Source organism: Ambystoma mexicanum, chromosome 2q, assembly GCF_040938575.1.
Source record: "Ambystoma mexicanum isolate Mex_15411 chromosome 2q, UKY_AmexF1_1, whole genome shotgun sequence".
NCBI lineage: Eukaryota > Metazoa > Chordata > Amphibia > Caudata > Ambystomatidae > Ambystoma > Ambystoma mexicanum.
The window spans coordinates 530,578,254-530,600,243 of NC_090924.1; the positions used below are offsets into that span (position 1 = coordinate 530,578,254).

General features: G+C 47.0%; 1 protein-coding gene across 4 annotated transcripts in view; it reads left to right on the plus strand.

The window, feature by feature from the left end:
• Positions 1-21,990, plus strand: part of REXO5 (RNA exonuclease 5) — a 1,375,618-nt gene that overhangs the window by 181,952 nt on the left and 1,171,676 nt on the right. For 3 of the 4 annotated variants that reach the window (XM_069647648.1, XM_069647650.1, XM_069647651.1), the window contains exons 3-4: positions 9,071-9,189; positions 10,237-10,363. The exons of the other annotated variant lie outside the window; for it this stretch is intronic. In XM_069647648.1, coding sequence (XP_069503749.1) covers positions 9,071-9,189; positions 10,237-10,363 — 246 coding nt within the window. The remainder of the gene's footprint in view (positions 1-9,070; positions 9,190-10,236; positions 10,364-21,990) is intronic. 4 annotated transcript variants of the gene reach the window in all.

Here is a 21,990-nt window from a genome sequence, read left to right on the forward strand (position 1 = left end):
CTGGGTTCTCTGCCATCTGACAAGCCTTTTTGCCATATCTCCTTCTCCCACCCCCCAATCCCCAGCATCCTCGCGTATCCCTTCTGTTGTATCTTGGGCAACCAGATCCATTCTTTCAAGTACAGGGCACATTCCACATTTAGTAGTCTGGATTCCGGGGTCGGGTCATCTGAAAGCCACCTAGCTACATATTGCAATTGACTGGCGGCTACATAATATATCTCGAAATTTGGCAACCTTATGCGTCCTCTATCATATGTATTTTGTAATTTCCACAATGCTATCTGTTTCTAGTGTTATGCCATATGAATCCCCTGCACAGGCCGTTGAGTTTATCAAAGAATCACTTTGGTATCATATGAGGTATGTTCCCGAAATAGTGCAGCAACCTTGGCAGCACCACCATTTTCAGTAGTGCCGCTCTTCCCATCATAGCCAAGGGGAGCTTAGTCCAAAACTTCATACTACGTTCTATGTTGGCACCGTATTCTCTGTGTAATGTTTATATTTGGCCGCTGGTGTATGATATAGCTCTATCCCCAGGTATCTGAATGTCTCGCTTTCCCACTGTATTTGGAGTGTTGGTAGTTTATCCTGTTGTATCCCTTTATACCTGCCCAGGGGAAACATGCATGACTTCATGGGGTTCACTGTTATTCCAGAAAAGAATGCATCTTTATCCATCACTTCCAATATGTATTCTAGATTTTCTTCTGGATATTTTAAATATAACAGCATATCATCAGTGTACATTGAGATCAAGTGTAGTGCCCCTTTTGTCGGGATCCCCACTTCCCCATAACTGTGCCTCAAGTATATCGCTAGGGGTTCTAACGCCAGCATGAACAACATCGGGACAATGTGCATCCCTGTCTAGTTGCCATCATTCAGAAATCATCGCGCCCGTCTTGACTCGTGCTAGTGGTGCGCTGTATAGTAGGTGTACCCACTTCAGATATATTGGTCCCATCCCATAGCCTTTCAAGGCCGCCATCAGCTATGGCCATTTGACTGAGTCAAATGCCTTTACTGCGTCTAATGATATTATCGCCATTTCTTGTGGGTCCCCCTCCACCTGCTCTATAATGTGGTGCAGCCTCCTAAGGTTATCTGATATGTTCCTGTGCGGGACATACCCTGTCTGATCTGGGTGTACAAGTTTGCTGATGACCGGTTTCAGCCTGTTCGCCAGCACTGCCGTTAATATTTTGTTATCCTGGTTCAGCAAGGACAGCGGTCTATAAGATCCGCACTTTGTGCTGGACTTGTTGGATTTTAAGAGTGGGACGATGATCGCTTCCCTCAACGACTCGGGCAATGCTCTTTTTTTCTAATGCCTCATTTAACATTGCCAGCATCTGGGGGAGCAGTTCTGCCCTATATGTTTTATAAAATTTGCTACGGAGTCCGTATGCCCCTGGGGCCTTACTAGTGGGTAGGGGCTTGATCACCTCGCCTAGTTCTTCTAGAGTTATTGGGGCCTCCAAGTCCTCTCTTTCTAGTGTCTGCAGCTTTGGGAGGCCGATATCGTCTAATGTTTCTAGTATATCTTCCTCTGTTGCTGCACCCGTGTTGGTGTACTCCTTTTGGTAAAACTCTACAAAGCGTTAGTTTACTTCTGTCTGGGTGTCTAATATTTGCCCATTTTTGCTTTTTATCGCTCTGATTGGTTGCCTAGGTGTCTTGTTTTTATATAACATGGCTAGCAGCTTCCCCGGCTTGTCTCCACTCGCAGGCTGTCTTTCTACATATTTTTTGTAATTCAAGTTGCACAATCGTCCCCAGAGTTCCTCACACTTTTGTTTTAGCCCACTAATTTCCTGCATCTCTTCTTGGGAGTGCCCTTCTTTGTGCATGGTTTCCTCTAGTTTCTCCTCCACTGCCTGTAGCTCTTTGGTGATCTCGTCCTGTAACCCTGTGGATTTGGATATTGCCGCCCCCCTCACCACCACTTTAAATGCCTCCCAATAGCGTGCCAGCTGATTACACGCTTCCCGTGTTGAGTTCAAAGTATTCGACTATCTCCTTTTTCAGGTGTTCCCTGAACCCTCTGCCCTAAGTCTCCATGTCGGTATTCTTGCTCTGGGTGGGGGAGTACCGCTATTCCGCAATCAGTGGTGAGTGGTCCGATAACACTAATTCACCTGTCAGGTTTGCTGTTACAAAAATGTAGTCCAACCGTGAGTGCAAGTCTTATGGTGCTGCATAGTGCGAATATTGCCTATCACATGGGTGGTGTGTCTTCCATATATCCACTAAGTGGAAGTCCCTCAGTAGCTCCCCGAGGGCCCTAGCCGCTGGGGCTCGCTTGGCCATCTTACTGTCTGATCTGACTACTTTGGGGTCCAGTGTGCAGTTAAAGTCTCCCTCCCCCCATATGACTTCCCCTTCCCACTTCAGTATCATCCTACCATCAGCTTCTATTGTGGTTTGTAGCAGCTTAAAGGGGACATGTGGCGCTATCCATGTGATAACGCCTCCGGCGTACGCTGAGTATGGCGCTCCGATGGTGGTGCCTCTCCATTTCCTACTTATTGTTTCCTGCTTCTCCTTTGTTAAGTGTGTTTCCTGTAGTAAGGCGATATCTATTTTCTGTCGCCTCAAATATAGCATTACTTTGTTCCGTTTCAAATAGCTATTGAGCCCCCTAACATTCCAGGTAATTATTTTCAAATTTCCCATCTTATCCATATCCTACCCTTCCTTTCCTCTCCCTTGTCACCGTGTAGGTGTAAGCTCGTTCAGTTGCCCCCATAAAACACCTCCTCCCCTTTCTCCCCCCCCCTTTCCCAGCCCCAACTGTTGCTCTCCCTCCACCCCCCCTCCTACCTCCCAAAATTGTTGCCCAGCTCCATCCCTGGATCTTAGGCTCACCCACATCTAGCCCTTTTCTCGGACCCGCGATATTCGGTACTCAGCGGGTGGATACCGCCCTAACAGTATCCTAACTAAACTACCTCTGGGGGATGGTAGTGCGTCTTCTGGTGTTGTCTCCTGCTATCCTCTTACATTTCTTCATTATACATGTCCGTATGGTCAGCTTTATCCTTTACGTACGCATTCTGCTATATTCTACTCCCAATGTTTTGTGTGTATCGTACTTATCGCTTGTGTCGATATCTTGTACTTGGGCACAGCGGTTCCCAGGTCCTGCTTCATTCCACTGTGACATCTTCCGTACGACCTTCCTCTCTGGTCAGACAATTCTTTAAGTCTTGTCACGTGGCCATCTCCTCTGGTGACTCGAAGAATAGGGCTTTGTTCTTTAGGATCACCTTCATTTTTGACGGGTACAAGAGCATGTATCTCTAGCCTGCTTCTCGTAACCTTCTTTTCACTGCCACATAATTCAAGCGTTGTCTCTGTACTATGAGTGTGTAGTCCGGGTATGCCGTAATTGTTGCTGATGCTCTGCTTATGGTTCCCCCTTTGCGGAAGTATTCCAGGATCTTCTCCCTGTCTTTATAGATCTTCGCGATCATGGGGTGCGGTGGGGCCCCCGGTGGCGGTCTCTTGTCCAGGGCCCTGTGTGCTCTCTCAACTGCAAATCCTTGACTTAGTGCCCCCCGGTTATCTCCTGTAGCAGCAAATTCTCGATATAGTTTGTTGGGTCAGATCCTTCTTCGCCCTCTGGGAGCCCCACTATGCGCACGTTCTTCCTTTGGGCCCGTCCTTCCGCTTCCTCGGTTGTGTTTTCTCGGTTGTGCATCTGTTGCTGCAGCACATGGACATCCTTTGCGTTAGTCTTGCTTGTCTTTGTGTTGTCTGCTACTTCTTTTTCTAGGGTCTTACGTCGTGGCGCAGTAAGTTCACATCAATACTCACTGCGTCAATTTTGGTCTGCAGCGCGTTTCTTAAGGTCGATATGGCCATGTCCATCTTGCTCTCCCATGATATTTTCAGTTCTTCTATGGCGTCTAGTATCTGGTGATTCTGAGTGCCATCTCGTCTTTCTCACGAGTACCTTGTCCTCTTCCGCTGGCCCCTCTGCCGCCTGCGATGGCTTGGCGAATTCCTCCATTGTGGGTTGTGCGTATTCACTCGTACTTCACAGTATTTTTCTTTACATTTTTTTTTTTTTTATTTATGCTGCACACTGTCCTCAAACTGTCACTGTCACGGCATATTGACCAGGCTTCCCAAACAAGAAAATTGAATAGCAGGCTACAATGTTTCAAGAGTCAGTTCAATGGAGACTATTGGTCTCAATATCTCACTGTCCAACAGGCACTAGAGACGAGAGGCAAGTGTAAATGAGTAGATGGAGCGATGAAGCAAACAACAAGATGAAAATAAAGCGCTAAGGCGCCAAACAAGCTACACTCTGCACCAGTGTAATGCTTTTGAAGCTTGCCCCCTCCTTAAAATGGAAAATGTAGAAAGACATCCACAGTAGTTTGCTGTAGTTTGCAACACAAGAGGCTCCTGGGTTAATTGAAAGATTTGGCTTTACAGAGCAATAAAGATCTTCAGGGATTAAATTAGTATTATTTACAGATTTATCTTTACTATTCCTTTGGGAGTTAGGGGAGCTTCCAGCTCTATGAATCGCTGTTGTTTTAAAATGGGTTTAATTTCTCCCAGTGCATAAGTGGTTATGAATGTTTTCACCCACATTAAGATATTTAACTTGGGAAGTTAAAAGTTCTTCCGACAAGCCATTACATATTTTGGCATTGCTGATATTTTTCCCCTAGAGGAAGACAAATACTGCGTCTCACTCAGCGGAGTCCTCCTGCTCCCCTGGTGCCCTTCTCCTCCCTGGTGATCCTCCCGCATAATACCTTCCCCAGGGTAAGGATCAGGAAGCGTCTGCCTTTGCCTGGCCACTTGGGAGGAGACTTTAAGTAGGGTCTTTGTGAGGACTCAGCCGGATTCATCATAATAGTCTCTCCAGCGCAGGCGGTGTGCTGGTGTCACCACAATATAATACCTTTTTGAAGTTGTTTTGCCCTAGCAACGGCCTATATCCATTCAGAAAAAAATATTAGAGAAACTGGAAAGGTATCGATGTGAATGGATTAGCATTCCCCTAGAAAGTACTGGTACGATGAATCATCTGAGTCAACCAAGTGAAGATCCACTTCCCAGTACTGTGACGAGGGAGAGGCACGGAAGAATGAAGATCACCTCTAAGAACCACAGTGAACAGTCTAGTGGTTGCTGGTTTCCCATTGGTCCAGCTACAGTACAACTGGAGGAGGGAAACAAGGCAGTGGTGAGAGGCCCTCCCTGGAGGAGCAAGACTCTTGTGTTGCAGGAGAGGAAGCTGCAGACTACTGCACTATGCAGAGAGAGGGGGAACCCTTGATCCCTAGCAGCCTGAGGGGAGCTGGAGTCTTTATCTACCTGGGTGCACCAAGAAGACCAGTGTGCCTCCCAGAAAGGGGGTGGGAGGGACCCTTGAGCTCCATAAGTGTGCAAGGGACCAAGGGAAATGATGGGAGACTCCCTCACTGGAAGAGATCAGCTGGGGAGTCACTGAGAGAAAACTGCGAGAGCCCAGGGAAAGCAACAGAAGCTTACCAGTGTTGCCCAGGACCGGAACCCTTGCAGACCAAGGGTGAAGGTACGTGGAGGCGGACCGGGAAGGCACAGGGAGACCCTAGAGACTGTGGTTGGGAGGAAGTGCAGAGCCCTCTTCATCGTCCCAGTGGGATCAGAGAGGGAGATCAAACAAGAACAGAGGGGGTGAAAGACCACCCCAAAGACAAATGTCAGATTAATCCGGTGAAGGGGGTCTGAGACCCATGCTGGGAAGTGCACCCCAAACAGGAATAAGAAGGATACAAATGTTATACTTACAAATAGTGCTCACAGACCTTGGCAGGAGAGTAAGCCAAGGCTGGGGCATAAAGAGAACTTTGAAGCTTACCATGTGAAGGCCTGGGACCCAAACTGGGCAGGTACACCCCCTAATAGTGATTAAGAGAAACACAAAGCCTACATGCAAGATTGACTCTCGGAGACCTTGACAAGCAAGTCTAGGGTTGGAAATGAAGTCATCGAGAAGAGGCAGTGAGAACAAGGTGGTGGTGCAGGAAGGTGTACCAAGAAGGGCTGTACTGAGCAAGGGTCTGGGATCCACAACACAGCTTGGAAATAGGCCTCTGGGTTATTCTTTGTTGCAGTACCCGGGAGCCAGATCTACCCACAAAGAGTCTGGGACCCTCAACACGGCTTGGTAAAGGTTTCCAGACTATTCTTCTTTGTCACAGGGAATGGGAGTCAGGGCTCCGAGAAGGTTGGAAAGATTCTAGGCAAAGGGAATCAGCCGCTTGAGTCTTGTGAACATTTTATTTACTTTTCTACTATTCTGGATGAAATTGGAAAGACTCTAGGGAAATGGAATCAACCCTTGAGTCGTGTGGAACATCTGTTTGCTTTCTACACCTTTTGGCGCGTTTGTTTGAACTGCAAAGCTGGGCTGCAGGTGAACAGCCAAGAGACATTTCCCTTAGCACGTTATACTGAGTTTGGCTCGTGAGGGATAGGTTAGGATTTGGACACAGGATGTGAACTTTATTTTGGGACATTCTGACACACAGTTTTCATTAGCTAGTTATGTTGAGGAAGGGAATCCCCTCTTGGAGATGAGGTCAGTTCGGTTTTCCTCCAACCTCCCCCTCCCCCAACCAATTTTGGTATACAATAAAAGTCTTTGCTGTCAATCAACATGCCACCATTATGTCCGTCTTACTTCTATAGCCTCACAAGATCCCGAATGTTCAGTTACCAGCAATATTCATTATGGGTTTTGCAATGTTCCTACTCATCAAAGCATTGAACCTACAAGTACAGGCATGCCAGATGCTGTGCGTCTAAAAGCTAGGCCTGACTCAACGTGAAAAATCTTTAACGGAAGAGGAGGCATGTGGCTGTTATGAGGAGATATCGCACAGACCTTCCTGAAATGGAATATTACAGTACACCGCCTTTTTAAATGTATTCACTTTTTTTTTTTTTTAACACAATTCCAAAATGTGATTAGACAATTTTGCCTACAAGGGAATATTTGTCTCGGTTTTATGATGACTACATGAGGTAGGAACATCCTACACGATACACATACCCACACAGTGTGCATACATGCACACTCTGCAAATACACGCCCACAATGTTTGCTAACTCTTACATTGCATTCACACCCACAGACAGCAGTTAACCTCACAGTGCACACATGCCTCACGCTCATCCTCACACTGTGTATATGGATTTACACACATGCTCATGCACCCTCATACTCCACCCATACATGCTCATACTGCACATGCATCTAAACAGTGCAAATACGCCCTCGCATTGCAGATCACCCACACACTACATAGAGACATAAATAAGAATGCTGCACAGAAAGGCCCACACTACGCATACACCCACATTGTGCACAACACACATATGCTTTAAATTCCCACACACTGCAAATATGTCCACACACACACATTATACAATGCCTATATAAAAGACTAAAGGGAAGACTTGCACGCAGTCCTTCTCCTGCCATGCAATCCCGGCAACGGCTCAAAATGGCCCCACCATCAAGTTGTCCAAAATAATAAAAACATGTTACTTTCAACAATAACTACCAGACAAATAAAAATCCTACCCTCCCTCCCTCCACTTAATGATACTGCTCTACTGTATAAGATGCCAAGCCCAATGCTGGCACACTCCAATGTAAAGGTGCTCTGCTGCCCTCAAGCTAGTTTTGCGTTATGAGAAATTAAATAAAAATAGTTGGTTTTGTCAGTGCATGTTTTTCTTCGAAATTGATGTTTAAATAGTGAATCGACAAGGCTTAATCAAAACGGGTGTATGGTAGCCCCATGTCTGTGGGGCAATGTTGCATAGGCTTGCAAAACCACGCATGTGCTTTTCCTAATTTATGGTCATACAGTATGTACTAGTTGTAACCCGTGGTCCCACGGGGTCTGGCTAGTTGGGCAACATGCTGGCTCTCTGAGGGAACACACAGAAAAGAAAGACGCAGACACCAGTGTAATAATGTGTAATAATAAAATGTTTTATTTAAGGTGTGTGTGTGTGTGTGTGTGTGTTAGTGTTTGTTAGTTATGTATGTGTTTGGGAGAAAACATCCAGCCCACCATGTGGCTGGATGGACTGTCAAGAAACAAGGAAAAAGAAAAACAGAAAAGAACGTCCCTGCCCAAGAATGGGCTGGGCAGCCGAGAGAAAAGAATCCAGACGTACTTAAGAAAGGGCAGTTAAGAAAATGCGAGAGCAGGATAGAGACTGGGGGGGTTGCTGCCTCGAGCGGCCTGCCGGGGCCGTAATTCATCCGTTGAAAAGCACTGAGCAGGGAAGCCCCCCACCGCAGAGACTGTGAGCAGGGTTGGGGGGGGGGTGGACGAGCTGCTATGACGGGGGCAGCTTGGCCGCCTCTGGGCCGTGGCACCTGTTGGCCCGTCCGGGGGCCAGGCCGGAAGGGCCACAGTGACATTTGAGGCCCCGGCAGCATGGTGGTGGCTGTCCTGGCCCATTAAGAACAACCCTGACAGGACCACGTGTGGGGGGCGGCCCTGACCGTGCCCCCCAAAGGCCCGCCGCTGTGTATGTCGGAAGAATCTCGGGAGGGAATGTTATGTTGTGGATTTATAGAGTGCATCGCTGCTATTTGCGCGAACTGTGCCAGTTCAATAATGCTACAAGCACTCGGCTTCTTAAATGTATTTGCTTTACTTTCTCATGGCAGAGTGAGGTTCAACAGACACTCTGTCGGAAAGGCAAATTCGCAACCTGTTTTGGCAGCTAGGATAATGCCTTACAGATGAGTTGGTGTCACTGCTGCTGTACATTTTCGGTTTTCTTTTCCCCATGGCCTGTGGTCCATTCTTAAGGGGACTATTACACTCTTTTGTAGAAGACCACGTGAAGCATTCAGACTTGGATCTCCAGCATTGTGGGCACACATACTGTATCGCCATGAAGCAGACTTTTCCTAGGTGCAGTTAGTGTTACACTTCAAATATTCCATGGTGTTCAACATTTTTAATTGGCTTTATCTCTGCTTATTTCATCAACTAACTTATTTTTGATACATTTCTTGCAGAAAAAAGTTCGTTTGTCTACGGATTTGTTTCATGATCATTGTGAAATCAGCTACAGCCAAATGCATGAACTGCTGAGATATGCTGCATTGGGAAAAGGCAAAAGTGCCTCTCAGCCGAGGTACAGTACCATGGTCCTGTGCGTGCCCCCTGCCATGCCAAGCCTTGATTGAGTAAAGTAATGTCATTGTATCACGTTACTTTCCTTACACTTTAGACTTTTTCAGTTCTTCATTCTCCGAGTCAAGTTATGCGCAGTCTGTTTTCCTACTTCTGATGTTAGGCCCTGTAGGCCCAATGCTGTACACCTTGAGCCTGATATTGCCCTCTTAACACACACTTTTTGTGATTTAGCCATACTACTGACATTTGAACGCTTCATACTTAAGTCTGCTATTATTGTCTTTAAGCCTGCTGCTTTCCCCTTTAGGCCTAATAGTGTTTCTTTTAAGTCTGATATTGTTCTTTTTATATGATATATTCTTTCTTCCCGGCATTGCCATCAGTGGGCCCTGTATTCTCATTAAATCTTGATTTACATATTTAGGTATTTTGTTTATGCTTAATCTTAGTGTTTTTTTTGTTTCCAATGTAGGATGTCCTTTTGTGATGCCTCAGTGGCTCTAGGGTAACACACACATTAGTTAAGGACGGGATTTCATTGGCAACTTTGTTTTAACTATAGTGTGTGAGGTGTTGTGGTCACTTCCATTCTAATGGTGGTGGGGCATGCACTGTATGAACAGCCCCCCCGCCCCCGGTCAAAGGGGTATGATACTAAGTTACTGGGGGAGGGGAGGGCAGAGAAGAAACTCAAATTATAGAAAGATGATTATGGCCCCTAATTTGATAGTTTTTATGCATGCCAACTTCAGTCAGGCAATGACTATGGACAGTCAGGTTTATGTGACATTGATTGTTGTGTTGAACATTTTCTGTCACTCTTTCTGCATGCGTGTTGGCCGTTTCTGGTATCTGCATAATTCCAGCCACACTCCTTGTAATGTGCCTTTAGTGTATGTGAGCCCCTCATCTTCAATGAACCTATAATTCCAGCCAACGTTCTTGTTATGTGCCTTTTGGGCTCATATCTGTTTCAGTGCATGTAAAACCTGCATCTTCACTGACCTCCTCTTTCGTATCGTATGTCTTGTTTTTCTGCACGCAGTTGGTGTCAAATCCGTAAGCAGAAAAACCTGTCGGGGGTCGTGGTCATTGTACTAAAGGACGTTAGCCAGCTTCATTTTTACAGGTTCTACTTGCAGTTCAGATTTCTCAGACGCATGTTCAGACACGTAAGTATAGCCCTATCACATTGTATCTTACACCACTCTGGATTGTTAAGAGGGCATTTAACCAATTATCTTAATTTATTGTAAAGCCAAAAATGTGTGATTATAACAGATATTATCCATTATTCTGTCTCACCTGAATAGAAAGCTAAGGGAAACCGTAGCGTGACTAGTAGGTGGGTATGTCATTGGTGATATGTTATGGTATTTATAATAGTCCGGTTTGGGCATCCATCAGAAGTAAACTCCATCCCTCTAGCTGCAGAACCCCCAAGGCCACGCCAATATATTTTTTTAAAATTGTATTTATTAAGATTTTATTAAGATTTTCGAATTGAATTAACCATCATATACATATTTCGCAAGAATACAATGATGCACACTGGTAACTATAGTCCAACAAACACCAAAATATTGTTAAACAGATATCTGCTATTAATATTGGCATATAAAATAAGGGGGATGGTGTGAGTAAATGAATAAGTAAATAAAGATAGTGTCCAGGGAGTTGTTTAAACACGCTATTGTACTGCACTATGACATAACCGGGAGTATAGGATAGGAGATGGTAAGGTTTGTATCCAGCAGACCATAAGCATGCTATGCCTGATACATTGACACTGCATGCCATATCCCCATAAAACAAAGCAATATGTTATACATCTGCTGTATTCACCCAAAGAGGGCTCAAAATAAGAATCCCTCCACCAACATGTCCCTCCATTTGGTAATAGCAGTGTCTATCCAGGAACAACAAATATCAGGATCCATAGAGAACCCAAGGGTTGGGGATCTCCAGATGCAGGAGAGAACATGTATCTAACATTGATCTTAAGTGCAATAGCTCTCCACACCCATCCTGTAACTCAAACATGGTCAACTAAGCGGAATGCACCACAGCGGGTGTCAAGCAAGTTAGTTTTCAGAGCGTATGGCCAAACTAATTTCTGTTTTCCATTCCTATGTGAAAGGTCTTTGTGAGGCCTAAACAAATAGTGTGTAAAGCGGGCCTGGGGTACAAGATTGTATAGAAAGAAAATCAGCAATAGCTAGGCTCCACTGTCGAACGGCCTGCCCATCATCTCCCATTTTATCCTTGTAATTCCTCCCTCCCATAATATATCGGAAAGGATCCTATAACGATGAAAAGAAAAAGGCTTGTGCAAGGACAATAGGCGATATAGACCTGGGCAAAACAGTCATCTTAGTGAGTGCCCAAACCTGTGTAAGCAACACAAGAACTTTCCATTGACTTGCACATCCCATATGCGCTTGGAACAGGAGCATATCATTTAACTCTTCTAAATCTTCGGCCCCAGTAGCCACATCACCCAGAGGTACTTAACTGATCTAGGGCACCACCACCATTCATTAACCTCCTGGAATTCCACAGCCACTGTAGTTAAGGGAAGTATTTCAGACCTTCCACAATGTATAGTTATGCCTGAATAAATACAAAATGTCGTGATTTCATCAACTAGTGGCTGAAGGTTGCATGCTGACTCTGCAATATATAAGTCCATGCCGTCCGTATACAGAGATAGTAGGCCACTCGACATAATTAGGCAGATTAATATGGGTGTGACACTTGTAAACCGCTATGGCCACTGGTTCTATAACCAGGGGGAACAGCATACAGGAGAGAGGACAACTCTTCCTCGTGTTCCCCTCTAGTTGCTGTAAGGGTGTAGAAGGAGGAGACTCACATACAGGTGGCATGTTTGTTGGCACAGACTTTTATTTTGTTCAAAAATAAAGAAGAAACCCATCTCTCCCTAACTCTAAGAGGGGTTTCCCTGCCTGCACGAAATGGAACTAAGGAATTTGTCAGAATGTCCAAGTAAATGAAAGAGTCCACTGTTGTGTGTCAAAATGCCTACATCTATCCTTTACACTAGCAACTAAAGTAAAGAGATACTGGATCGTCTTGGTCCAGAAGAATGCCTCCCTTCTTCTGGACCCTGGATTATAGTTTCAATTGGCAGGTTGGAACTATGTCTAAGAGAATGACTCCCTTCTCTAGGTCCCAATTCCTTTCCAGGATATAACACACAATTCCAGCTTGAGGTGCTGTAAAGTTCTCTGTTCAAACTCAAAGGTTCCCACTCAAACATCATTCCTTATTACCCAGAGTTTTCACACTACTGGGTTCTTGGAGAAATGCCTCCCTTCTCCATGTATCTTGTTAATGCTTTTACTGTGCCAGAGGAATGACTCCCTTGCCTGGGCTTTCCCCTACTTGCTTTCACAGTACACAACACCAGGGGTATGGCTTTCTTCTTCTGATCTTGCTTGGCTTCACGATACATAACACCAGGGGATATGGCATCTTTCCCCTTGTCTCTCTTGGTTTCACAGTACACAACACTATGGGGTATGGCTTATTTCCACTGTAAGAAGGATGGCATCAAATTAAGACAGACACAAGTGATCACAGTTCAAGAGTGTTTATTAAACTGTAAAATGGGTGAGATAAACCCCTAAACTAAACCTAAATCTAAGATGGGAGCAGGCTACGACCATCAAATAATAATCATCCTAGTGGCGTCTAGTAAAATAAAAGGGCCTATACTAAGAAAAACCTATTGCCAATCCTTACAGCTATACTACAAAAGAGTGTGGGATAATGTTCACAAGAAAAAAAAGACGTGTTCACAAAATGATAACTCAAGATGTTATGGCCGGGATCTCCCTTCCCCACGTTTTTAGCATGGGACAAGGCGGGACTCGAGCACAGCACACTCCTGGGCTTCTCCAGCACGAGGTTACAGTTCCTTTTCCAGGATCAGGGCCTTCTGTGCGTAAGTCTCTTCACATGAAAAGTGTCTTGCTTCAGACGGCCTGATACGCCAAAACAACAAAATAAATAATAGGAGCAATAGGATGGAGGCAACCCACCCCCAAAATACTAATAGTTAAGTGGCCATTAAGGCGACTTTACCCTACTGAGCCCTGAGCATAAGTTTGTGCTGGACGGGGCTAGATGTGGGGGTGCCTGAGATCCAGGGATGGAGCTAGGCAACAGTTGGAGGGGACGTTGTTGGGAAGGGGTTGGGTGGGTGGAGGGAAGGGAAGTGGGAAGTTTGGGGTGTACATAGTTTTGGGGAGTTTAAGTTTGAACATGAGCCTACATGGAAGAGTTGAAGGGTTGTATCTGCATAGCATGACCGGGAGGGTTCGGTTGGAAATGAGGGAGGAAGATATCAAAGCGCTATGGGAGATCTCAGGATAGTGACGTGGAATGTCAGGGGACTTAACAGTTATATGAAGAGGAATAAGGTCATGCTGTATTTGAAAAGGCAAAAGATAGATGTTGCATTGTTACAGAAGACTCATTTGACGCGGGAGAAGCTGGAGCTAGTTGGGGAAAAAATGGAAAGGGATTGTGGTGGGTTCGTCGTACTCTGCTTACGCTAGGGGAGTGCTTGTCTGGGTGGCACCCCATGCCCCGTTTCAGCTACTGCAGGAAATGGCGTAAATTGACGGGAGGATGGTTATATTGAGAGGGCTGTTGGAGAATAAAGAGGTATGCATCGTGAATACGTATGCTCCTAACCATAACACGGCGACATACTTCGGGACTCTGTGCACCAGTCTTAGTATGTGTGTGGGAAGCGTGGTTATTTGGGGCGGGGATTTCAATTGTGTAATGAACCCCAAGGTGGATAGATCTGACAGCAGGATTGATAGGGCCACCCCAGCGGCAAAAGCATTGCAGGTGTTACTAGATGATTTCGGCTTGGTAGATGTATGGAGACCAAAAACATCCCAATGATAGGCAATATTCGCATTATTCTGCCCAGCAGCAGCTACACACGAGATTGGACTATGTCTGTGCCACGCCGGATGTGGTGGCAGAGAGCACTCAAATAGAACACAAGGCGAGGGTCCTCTCGGATCACTCACCCCTGATTCTTGGGTGGCAATACTGCCCCCAAGAGCGCGGATCCCGACGTGGCGCCTCCGAGCGGAGGCACTCAAAGATCCGGTCTTTCGTGAGGACATAAGAGATGAGATCACTAACTATTTTGAAACGAATACTGGTAGTGTTGACTCGGCGGGTACACTATGGGAAGCTTTTAAGGTGGTGATGCGGGGGGCAGCCATAGCTAAGTCAAAGGGCCTGCAAGATGGGGTTCTGGCTGACCTACAAAGAGTCGAAGATGAACTAGAAAGAACATTAGGAAGTGACAGTGTGGACACTGAGCTAGTACTTAAACTACAACAGCAATGCGCGGAACCTTAGGAAAGGCTCTGTAACCTCCAATTATAAAAAGTATGTAGAAAGACAGCACGCGGGAGGAGATAAAACGGGTAGGCTTTTAGCATGGCTGTACAAGAGTGAGACCCCTAGACCCCCAATTAGGACAATAACTAGAGAAGATGGCGATGTAGTTGACACTCAAGAAGGAGTCAACAAGGAATTTGTGGATTATTATAGGGTGTTATACGGGAACAAGGAGGGAAGTATTCAAGAGGAGATAACCGAAACACTAGAAGATATAGGATTCCCTAAGATAAGTAATGAGGAGAGAGAAGAGCTTGATGCACCAATTACCCTGGAGGAGTTGAAGGAGGTTGTGAAGCAGTTGCCCATCAGTAAGACCCCAGGAGCAGACGGGTTCCCTAGCTAATTTTACAAAGTAAATAGAGAAGTACTACCCCCAATGCTAGACATGCTTAACAAAGCGTTTGAGATGGGAAGGTTGCCGGAGTCACTCAGAGAAGCGATCATAATACCGCTTCCTAAACCCAACAAGCCGGGGTATAGTTGTAGCTCCTACAGACCTTTATCGATGCTAAACCAGGACAGCAAGATACTGACGGCTGTCCTGGCAAACAGATTGCGGAAAGTAAGTAAATTAATCCACCCGGATCAAACGGGCTATGTCCTGAACAGGAATATAACCCATAATCATAGGAGACTCCACTGTGTGATCGATTGGGCGGATAGAAATGAAGGCAAAATGGCGATTGTATCCCTAGACGCAGTAAAAGCTTTTGACTCCATTAAGTGCCCATGGCTGCTGGCGGCCCTGGGAGGTTACGGAGTAGGGCCGGGGTATATCAGGTGGGCGAAAATGCTATACAGTGAGCCGTTAGCCAGAGTTCGAACGGGATCAGTGATATCCGAGAGATGGCATCTTAGTAGAGGCACCAGGCAGGGGTGCCCCTGGTCCCCGATGCTTTACATTCTAGCCTTGGAGCCCCTAGCAATATACCTCAGGCAACAGTACGATACGCTGGGTATTGAGGTTGGGGGGGAGCGGCATCTAATATCCTTATATGCGGATGATTTATTACTGTACCTGAAATACCCGGAAGAGAATCTCCAATATATCCTTGAAGTGATGGAGAAATACGCGGGGTTGTCCGGCATTGCGGTAAACCCTCAAAAATCCATTATATTCCCCCTAGGTAGCTATAAGGGTACCCCAAAGGAAAGGTTGCCGGTGTTACAGATACCATGGGTGACTGGTTCTTTCCGTTACCTTGGCATAGATGTGTATCACACCGCAGAAAAGGAACATAAGCACAACACCGTGGTAGCTGTTGAGAAAATCCGGAAATGCATGAAGTTTTGGGAGAAGTTGCCCCTAGCCATGATGGGACGGGGGGCAATGCTTAAGATGGTGGTCCTACCTAGGATTTTACATTATTTTAATAATATCCCACATATGATACCCAAGAAATTCTTCACTGAATTGAATAGTATATGCAGGGACTTCCCATGGCATGGTACCCGGAATAGAGTAGCGCTATGGAAGTTGCCGAACTTCTACGAAAAGGGAGGTATCAGGCTGCCCAATTTTGAGGTCTACTATATAGCAAGTCAATTACAATATGTGGCCAATTGGCTCTCTGACGAAGTGAACCCTGAACATAGGTTGTTTGGGCGGGTTTGCACCCCATTTTACTTAAGGGAAATAATATAGTTGCCTGAGACCGATATGCAGGAGCGCCCTAAAATGATGATGTTGGGGTGGAAAATGTGGCGTCGAGCATGTCGGATGATGGAGGACCCATTCCCGTGCTCCCCGCAAGTACCGCTGGTCGCATTAGCAGGAGGGGACAAGCAGCTGAGGGTGATTATCAGAACATACTGGGAATCGGTGGGGCTGGTAACGTTGGGGGACATCTGGCAAGAGGGGACCATTAGAGATTTCGAAGAATTTGGGGAGGAGGTGGGATTACACACTGGCCAATATGTTACATACCATAGGATGGTTCAGAAAATTCAGAAAAACGTGGCCTGAAACAGTGTTGGCAGAGGAACCAGATGCTACTGTGGGGGTAATATGACGTATCGAAGGGGGGCATGAGATTTCTAGATTGTATGAGATGGTGATGACCAAGGTGGGGAAGGAATTGACACATCTGAGACTTAATTGGGAGGAGGTGGTGGGGGCCCCAATGGGAGATGGGATGTGGGAACGCGCCCTGGGATATCACAAAAAAGTGTCAAGAAACGCTAGACTTAAACAAATACAGCTGTACATAATGCATAGAGCATACATGACCCCTCTGAGGATATCTAAGTTCTGGAACGCTGGGCGACAGGCGTGCCCTAAGTGCAACATGGAAAACGCTAACATGACACACATGTTTTGGTCATGCCCAGTTATCGAAAGTTTCTGGGGCGAAGTGGCACAAAAATTAGCGACAAAAGGGGTCACGCTTGTCATAGATATGCCCTGGGCCTGCTTGCTGGGAGGGTTCCCCAGACCACGGAAACTTAAACACGTTGAGAAACTGAGAAACTTGGCATATGTGATAGCAAAACGGAGGATCGCCATGGGATGGAAGAAATACCACAAGCCACGGGTGGAGGTATGGTGGAAGGAGTTACAGAAATGGGCGGAGGCTCAAACGGTAGTATGGCAGGAGGCGAACAGCATGAGTGGGGAGGAAGAAGTGGGTACCTTGATGGCATGGAAATTATTAATAGCAGAACTGTTCGGATCTATATCGGACCCGACGGAATCCAAAGATGGTGAGACCCGGCCACATGTAGCAGATGCTGAACGCGAAGTACAAATAGGCTCATGATGGAGGGTGGGACTTGGGGACCAGTGGCAAAATGGAAATACAAATGGTGTCTAATAGAATTGTTGTAAATTACACTGCGTGTTGGATTTGTTTGTATTGTTGTTTGGTTTGAATAAAATTAATAAAATATTTTTTTTAAAAACAAACCAAATGTTCCTTCAAGTAATCTTTAGATAGGGTGAATACTTGTCAACCTTGGATCCCCCTCAGCCGGGCCCCGATCCTTCTCTCAATTGTCAGCCTCCCTCAGTCAGGGTCAGACCAGCCACTCACTGTGGACATCCCTCGGTCGGGTTCACACTTGTCATCACAATGTTCATGGGTGTTTTGACACCATGCAGGATTCACTTCCCTTGGTTTTCCAGCCCCCAGTCAGGCTTTCTCTTAAGCCCCCAGTCAGGCTTCACATAGTTCCATCATCACTATGCTTTCGCAGGCATCCCGCGGTTGGGTTCACAGTTGTCCCAATAACAAAACTTCTGGAAAGTGTCAAGGACTTTCGAGTGTACAAGGGATTTGGCTCGACTCCTGTATGACCACCATAACACCTTATACCGGCCTTCCCTATGGGCTCTTGGTACATGTAGTTTCTTTATTTACTATGTTCAACACTGTCTCTTTGTTCAGAAGAGGGGTACCAGCCAGAGACCTTTGACTGAGCGCCAACGTGGCGCCGGACTACTCTATCTCTGGTACCCAAGTTGCTCACAAAAGACCTCCTGTCTATTTATCTTCTTCACGTTGCCACTGCAAACTTGAGTCTAACATAGTCTGGTCGACTATTTGGTTTTTCTGACTCACCAGCTTTGCTGATCTTGTCAGCAGTTCCTTTGCCGCCGGAGTCGAGGACGGCACCACGATAGAAACCACGTATTCCTGCCCTGGCTATCGGTGCAGGAGAGTGCCATGTACCACTGACACTCATCACACCATCTGCCAGCTGCGATTCCTGGTCTTATGTTGCTTTCATCAGAGACATTGTAGGTCTGCGTTGAAAAAGGCAAGGGCAGCTCCCTCCTTGACGTCCTTTCTGGTCCTGCCGCCTTTCTTCTCTGTTTGAACTGCCGTCCTGGAATGGCTGCTTCCTTGTGCGTGGGACATGTCAGGTAAACGGCTCGGCATTAGTCTGTTGTCGTTCACGCTGTGAGAAAGCATTTGTGTTGGAGAAGGGATGGGGGGAGGGTAGATTTTCTACATGTCCTACTAGGCAGGATGGGGGAAAAGGTGTCACAAGGAAGGGGATACCGCATCTCAACCTTTGGTGTCCCACTTGCACTCCCCGAGGACCACCATCCAGCGATGGCTGTGTCCTGGCCACCTGGATGACAGATTCCCAGGGACTAGCGGGTGAGACATCTTCACGTGTCTCTCTTGGCATCACTGCAGTAGGGGGAAATGACTCCCTTCCCCGGGCCCTTCTCAGGCTTTGGTCACACTTCACTGGCGTTGGGGGAATGACTCCCTTCACCAGGCCCTTTTCAGGCTTGTTCACAATGCCAAGGGTATTACTCCCTTTCCTTGGCCTTTCTCAGGCTTCTCACAATGTTCACAATGCCAGGGGGGAATGACTCCCTTACCCTGGCCTTTCACAAACACTGTTTGCTGTGAGCCTCTCCAGTGGCTCGGGTAGGCAGACCTGGTACACTTCCCCGCCAGGTACTGCCACGAACAAGATGCCCAGTTGAGGAACTCCTCCTCGTTCACCTGCAGGTGCCTGAACCGGTCTCTTTCACTCTGTTCGACTTCTGCTATACCCGGCTCACTCTCCTGCCAGGTATAGTACTTTTCCCAAACTTTCTTCTATTTTAATCCTGGGTCCCAGTCCCTCTTAAAATGGTTCCTTGTGTTCCCTCTGTGGACCCCGGCATCCCCGTACTGCTCATGGTCCTCTTTGTCGGCTTCAGACTTCCCCCAAGCTTCTGGCGGCTTCCCCTCTGGTTCTTCGGTCCTTGCGCTGCCTCCCACGGCTCTGCACTACTGGAGCCAGCCTGCATGTCTCTGCTCAACTGCGTGGTTCGGCAGGTTTTCGTGCCTGTACTTTCTTCTTTTTCTGTTCTCGGTCTGCCGGTGCACGGCAGACCAGGGAGGGTCGCTGTAGTCCATCCGACTGCCGCCAAGCAGGAGCTTCAGCTTCTTCGTTTGCAGTATGGGTGCTTCGCTTGCGGTGCCTCCAAGGAGGGTCTGACAACTGTGTCACTCCTTCCTACATCTTAAAGCCACTGGGCATTCAAAAGCTAGACCGTTCAATCCAACTCTGACGAGGATTCATGCTGGCCCCACGCCTCCTCCTCGTCCCAGTATATTGCAATGGGCATTCACTGAAGTCAACCCTACTCTACCTCGGCACAGTAATAGAGTTTTCACTGATCTTACACACATACCTACGAGAGGATATTTGATTAGAGGAGGGTAAGGAAGTATATAGGAGGGGTGGGGGGGGCGTGTGTGTGTGTGTGTGTGTGTGTGTGTCCATGTTCTCACCAGGTCGTCGCTAGTCCCATAGGGGGGGGTTTCCCCTCCCTATGGATCCACCCACTGAGTACCACCCCCAGGGGGACTATCGCGTAGTGGCCTCACCTCCCTGCCCTCATGGGAAGCAGCACTCCCTAGGGGAGAAGTGACGACATCTGCAAATTCGTCACATTGCATAGTATCAGAAACTCACCAGCTGTGCTGAACTCGTCGGCGGCTCCTTTGCCGCTGGAGTCAAGGATGGCACCACAATGGAAACCATGTATTCCCTCCCTGCCCTGGCTATCAGTGCAGGAGGGGGTACCATGTAACGCTGACATCGTCACACCATCTGCCAGCTGCGATTCCTGGTCTTGTGTTGCTTTCATCAGAGGCTTTGTGGGTCTGGGTTGAAAAGGGCAAGGGCAGCTCGCTCCTTGAAGTCCTTTCAGGTCTTGCCGCCTTTCTTCTCTGTTTGAACTGCCGTCCTGTAATGACTGCTTCCTTGTGCGTTCGGCCTTGCTCCGAGTGTGCTCTTGTGCACCGCCTTTTTTTTTTTCAAATTTCTTTTTATTGGTTTTATACATACAAGCTTTCAAATGGCACACAGACAGAAAAGCTTTTCTCAGAGCTTGCATTATAGCCATAACAGGGAACAAAATAAAAATACGTAACGACACAAGTAACAATAAAAGTCTTTGGAAGAGAGGATGGGGGGAAACCGAGGAGAAGGGCAGGGGGACAGAGTCATTCACAGATAGCTTAGTTTGAGGGGCTGAATCACATGAGTGTGTTTGGCTGAGTTATTGTTATGGGCTTAAAGTCTGCAGGGGCTTGAGGCCTGGAGTGTAGAGTATTCTGCGGATTAGCTTTCAACTCCGGCGGTGTTGACCTTCTACCTCGTGCTCTGATCAAACTTGGTCTTGTTGCCGAATCTGACGGCTGTGATTTTTTTTCCACCGCCGTTATTTCCCATCCCTTGGACCACCACGTTTTAGTGGCCAGGCCTTCTGCATTTCTATGGCTATTGATATTTTTGCAGCTGTAAAAACGTGCGAACACAGATCAGCCATACACCCTTTTAGTGGGAATTGACCCTCCCCCATCGCTTCTAGTAGAACAATCCGATGGAATCGTGAGGCCTGTTATCAATTTGATCTGTTCCAGGACGTTCTTCCAAAATTGGGAGGCTTTTGGGCATGTCCAGAAGAGATGGAACAGCGTGCCCAGGTCTGGGCATCCTCTCCAGCATTGTGGGGGAGTGGCTGGGTTACATTTGTTAAGAATCTCGGGTGTGCGGTACCATCTGTAGCACACTTTAAACGCTCCTTCTTTGTTTGCTATGCACTTGGAGATTTTGCGCGCCCGGGTCCAAATATGGCTCCACTCCTCCGGGTCGATGACTTTGCCTATGTCTTTTTCCCACTTCAGCATGTAGGGCTTTTTTTTTGGTTATATCTTTTCTGTCCAATAGCTTGTATAGGGTGAATATTTTTCCCTTTGCGGTAATTGCAGTAAGTGTTCGTTCTAAGGCTGTTAGTTCTCTACTTCCATGTTTTCTTGCAGACTAGTTCGACCGCCAGTGTCTGAGCTGCGTGTACTGGAACCTCTCTGTCTCTGGGACTTGGAATTTGGTTTTGCAAGCTTTGAAGTTCAGCGGGCTTCCGTTCTCAAAAAGATCTGCCAGGATCTTCATTCCTCCGTCCCTCCATTTGTCAAAGTTGATAGGCGTGGTGCCTGGGAAGAAGTCTGGATTGTCCCAGATGCGTGAGAGTGGTACTTTTGTGCTTCTGCACTACCATAGGCGTGCTGCCCTTTTCCAACTCGCCACTGTATTTCTCGTTGCTGGCAGGGGTCCTGTATTCCAGGTGCTGCAGAGTTCTTTTATGTGTGGTAGCGCTTCTATTGGGGTCTTGCACCAGTCTTCCTCCAGTTTTAACCATCGGGCCGGTTGCTGGTTAGCTTCCATACAAAGGCTTGCGAGAGTTGAGCTGCGAGGCTGTACCTGGCCACGTCCAGGACCCCTAGGCTGCCCGTCGCTGAGCCCCAGAGCATAATGCGCTTCGGAGTTTGCAATTTCTTACCTTCCCAGACGTATTTCAGGATGTCTACCTGCAGTCTTTGGAGGG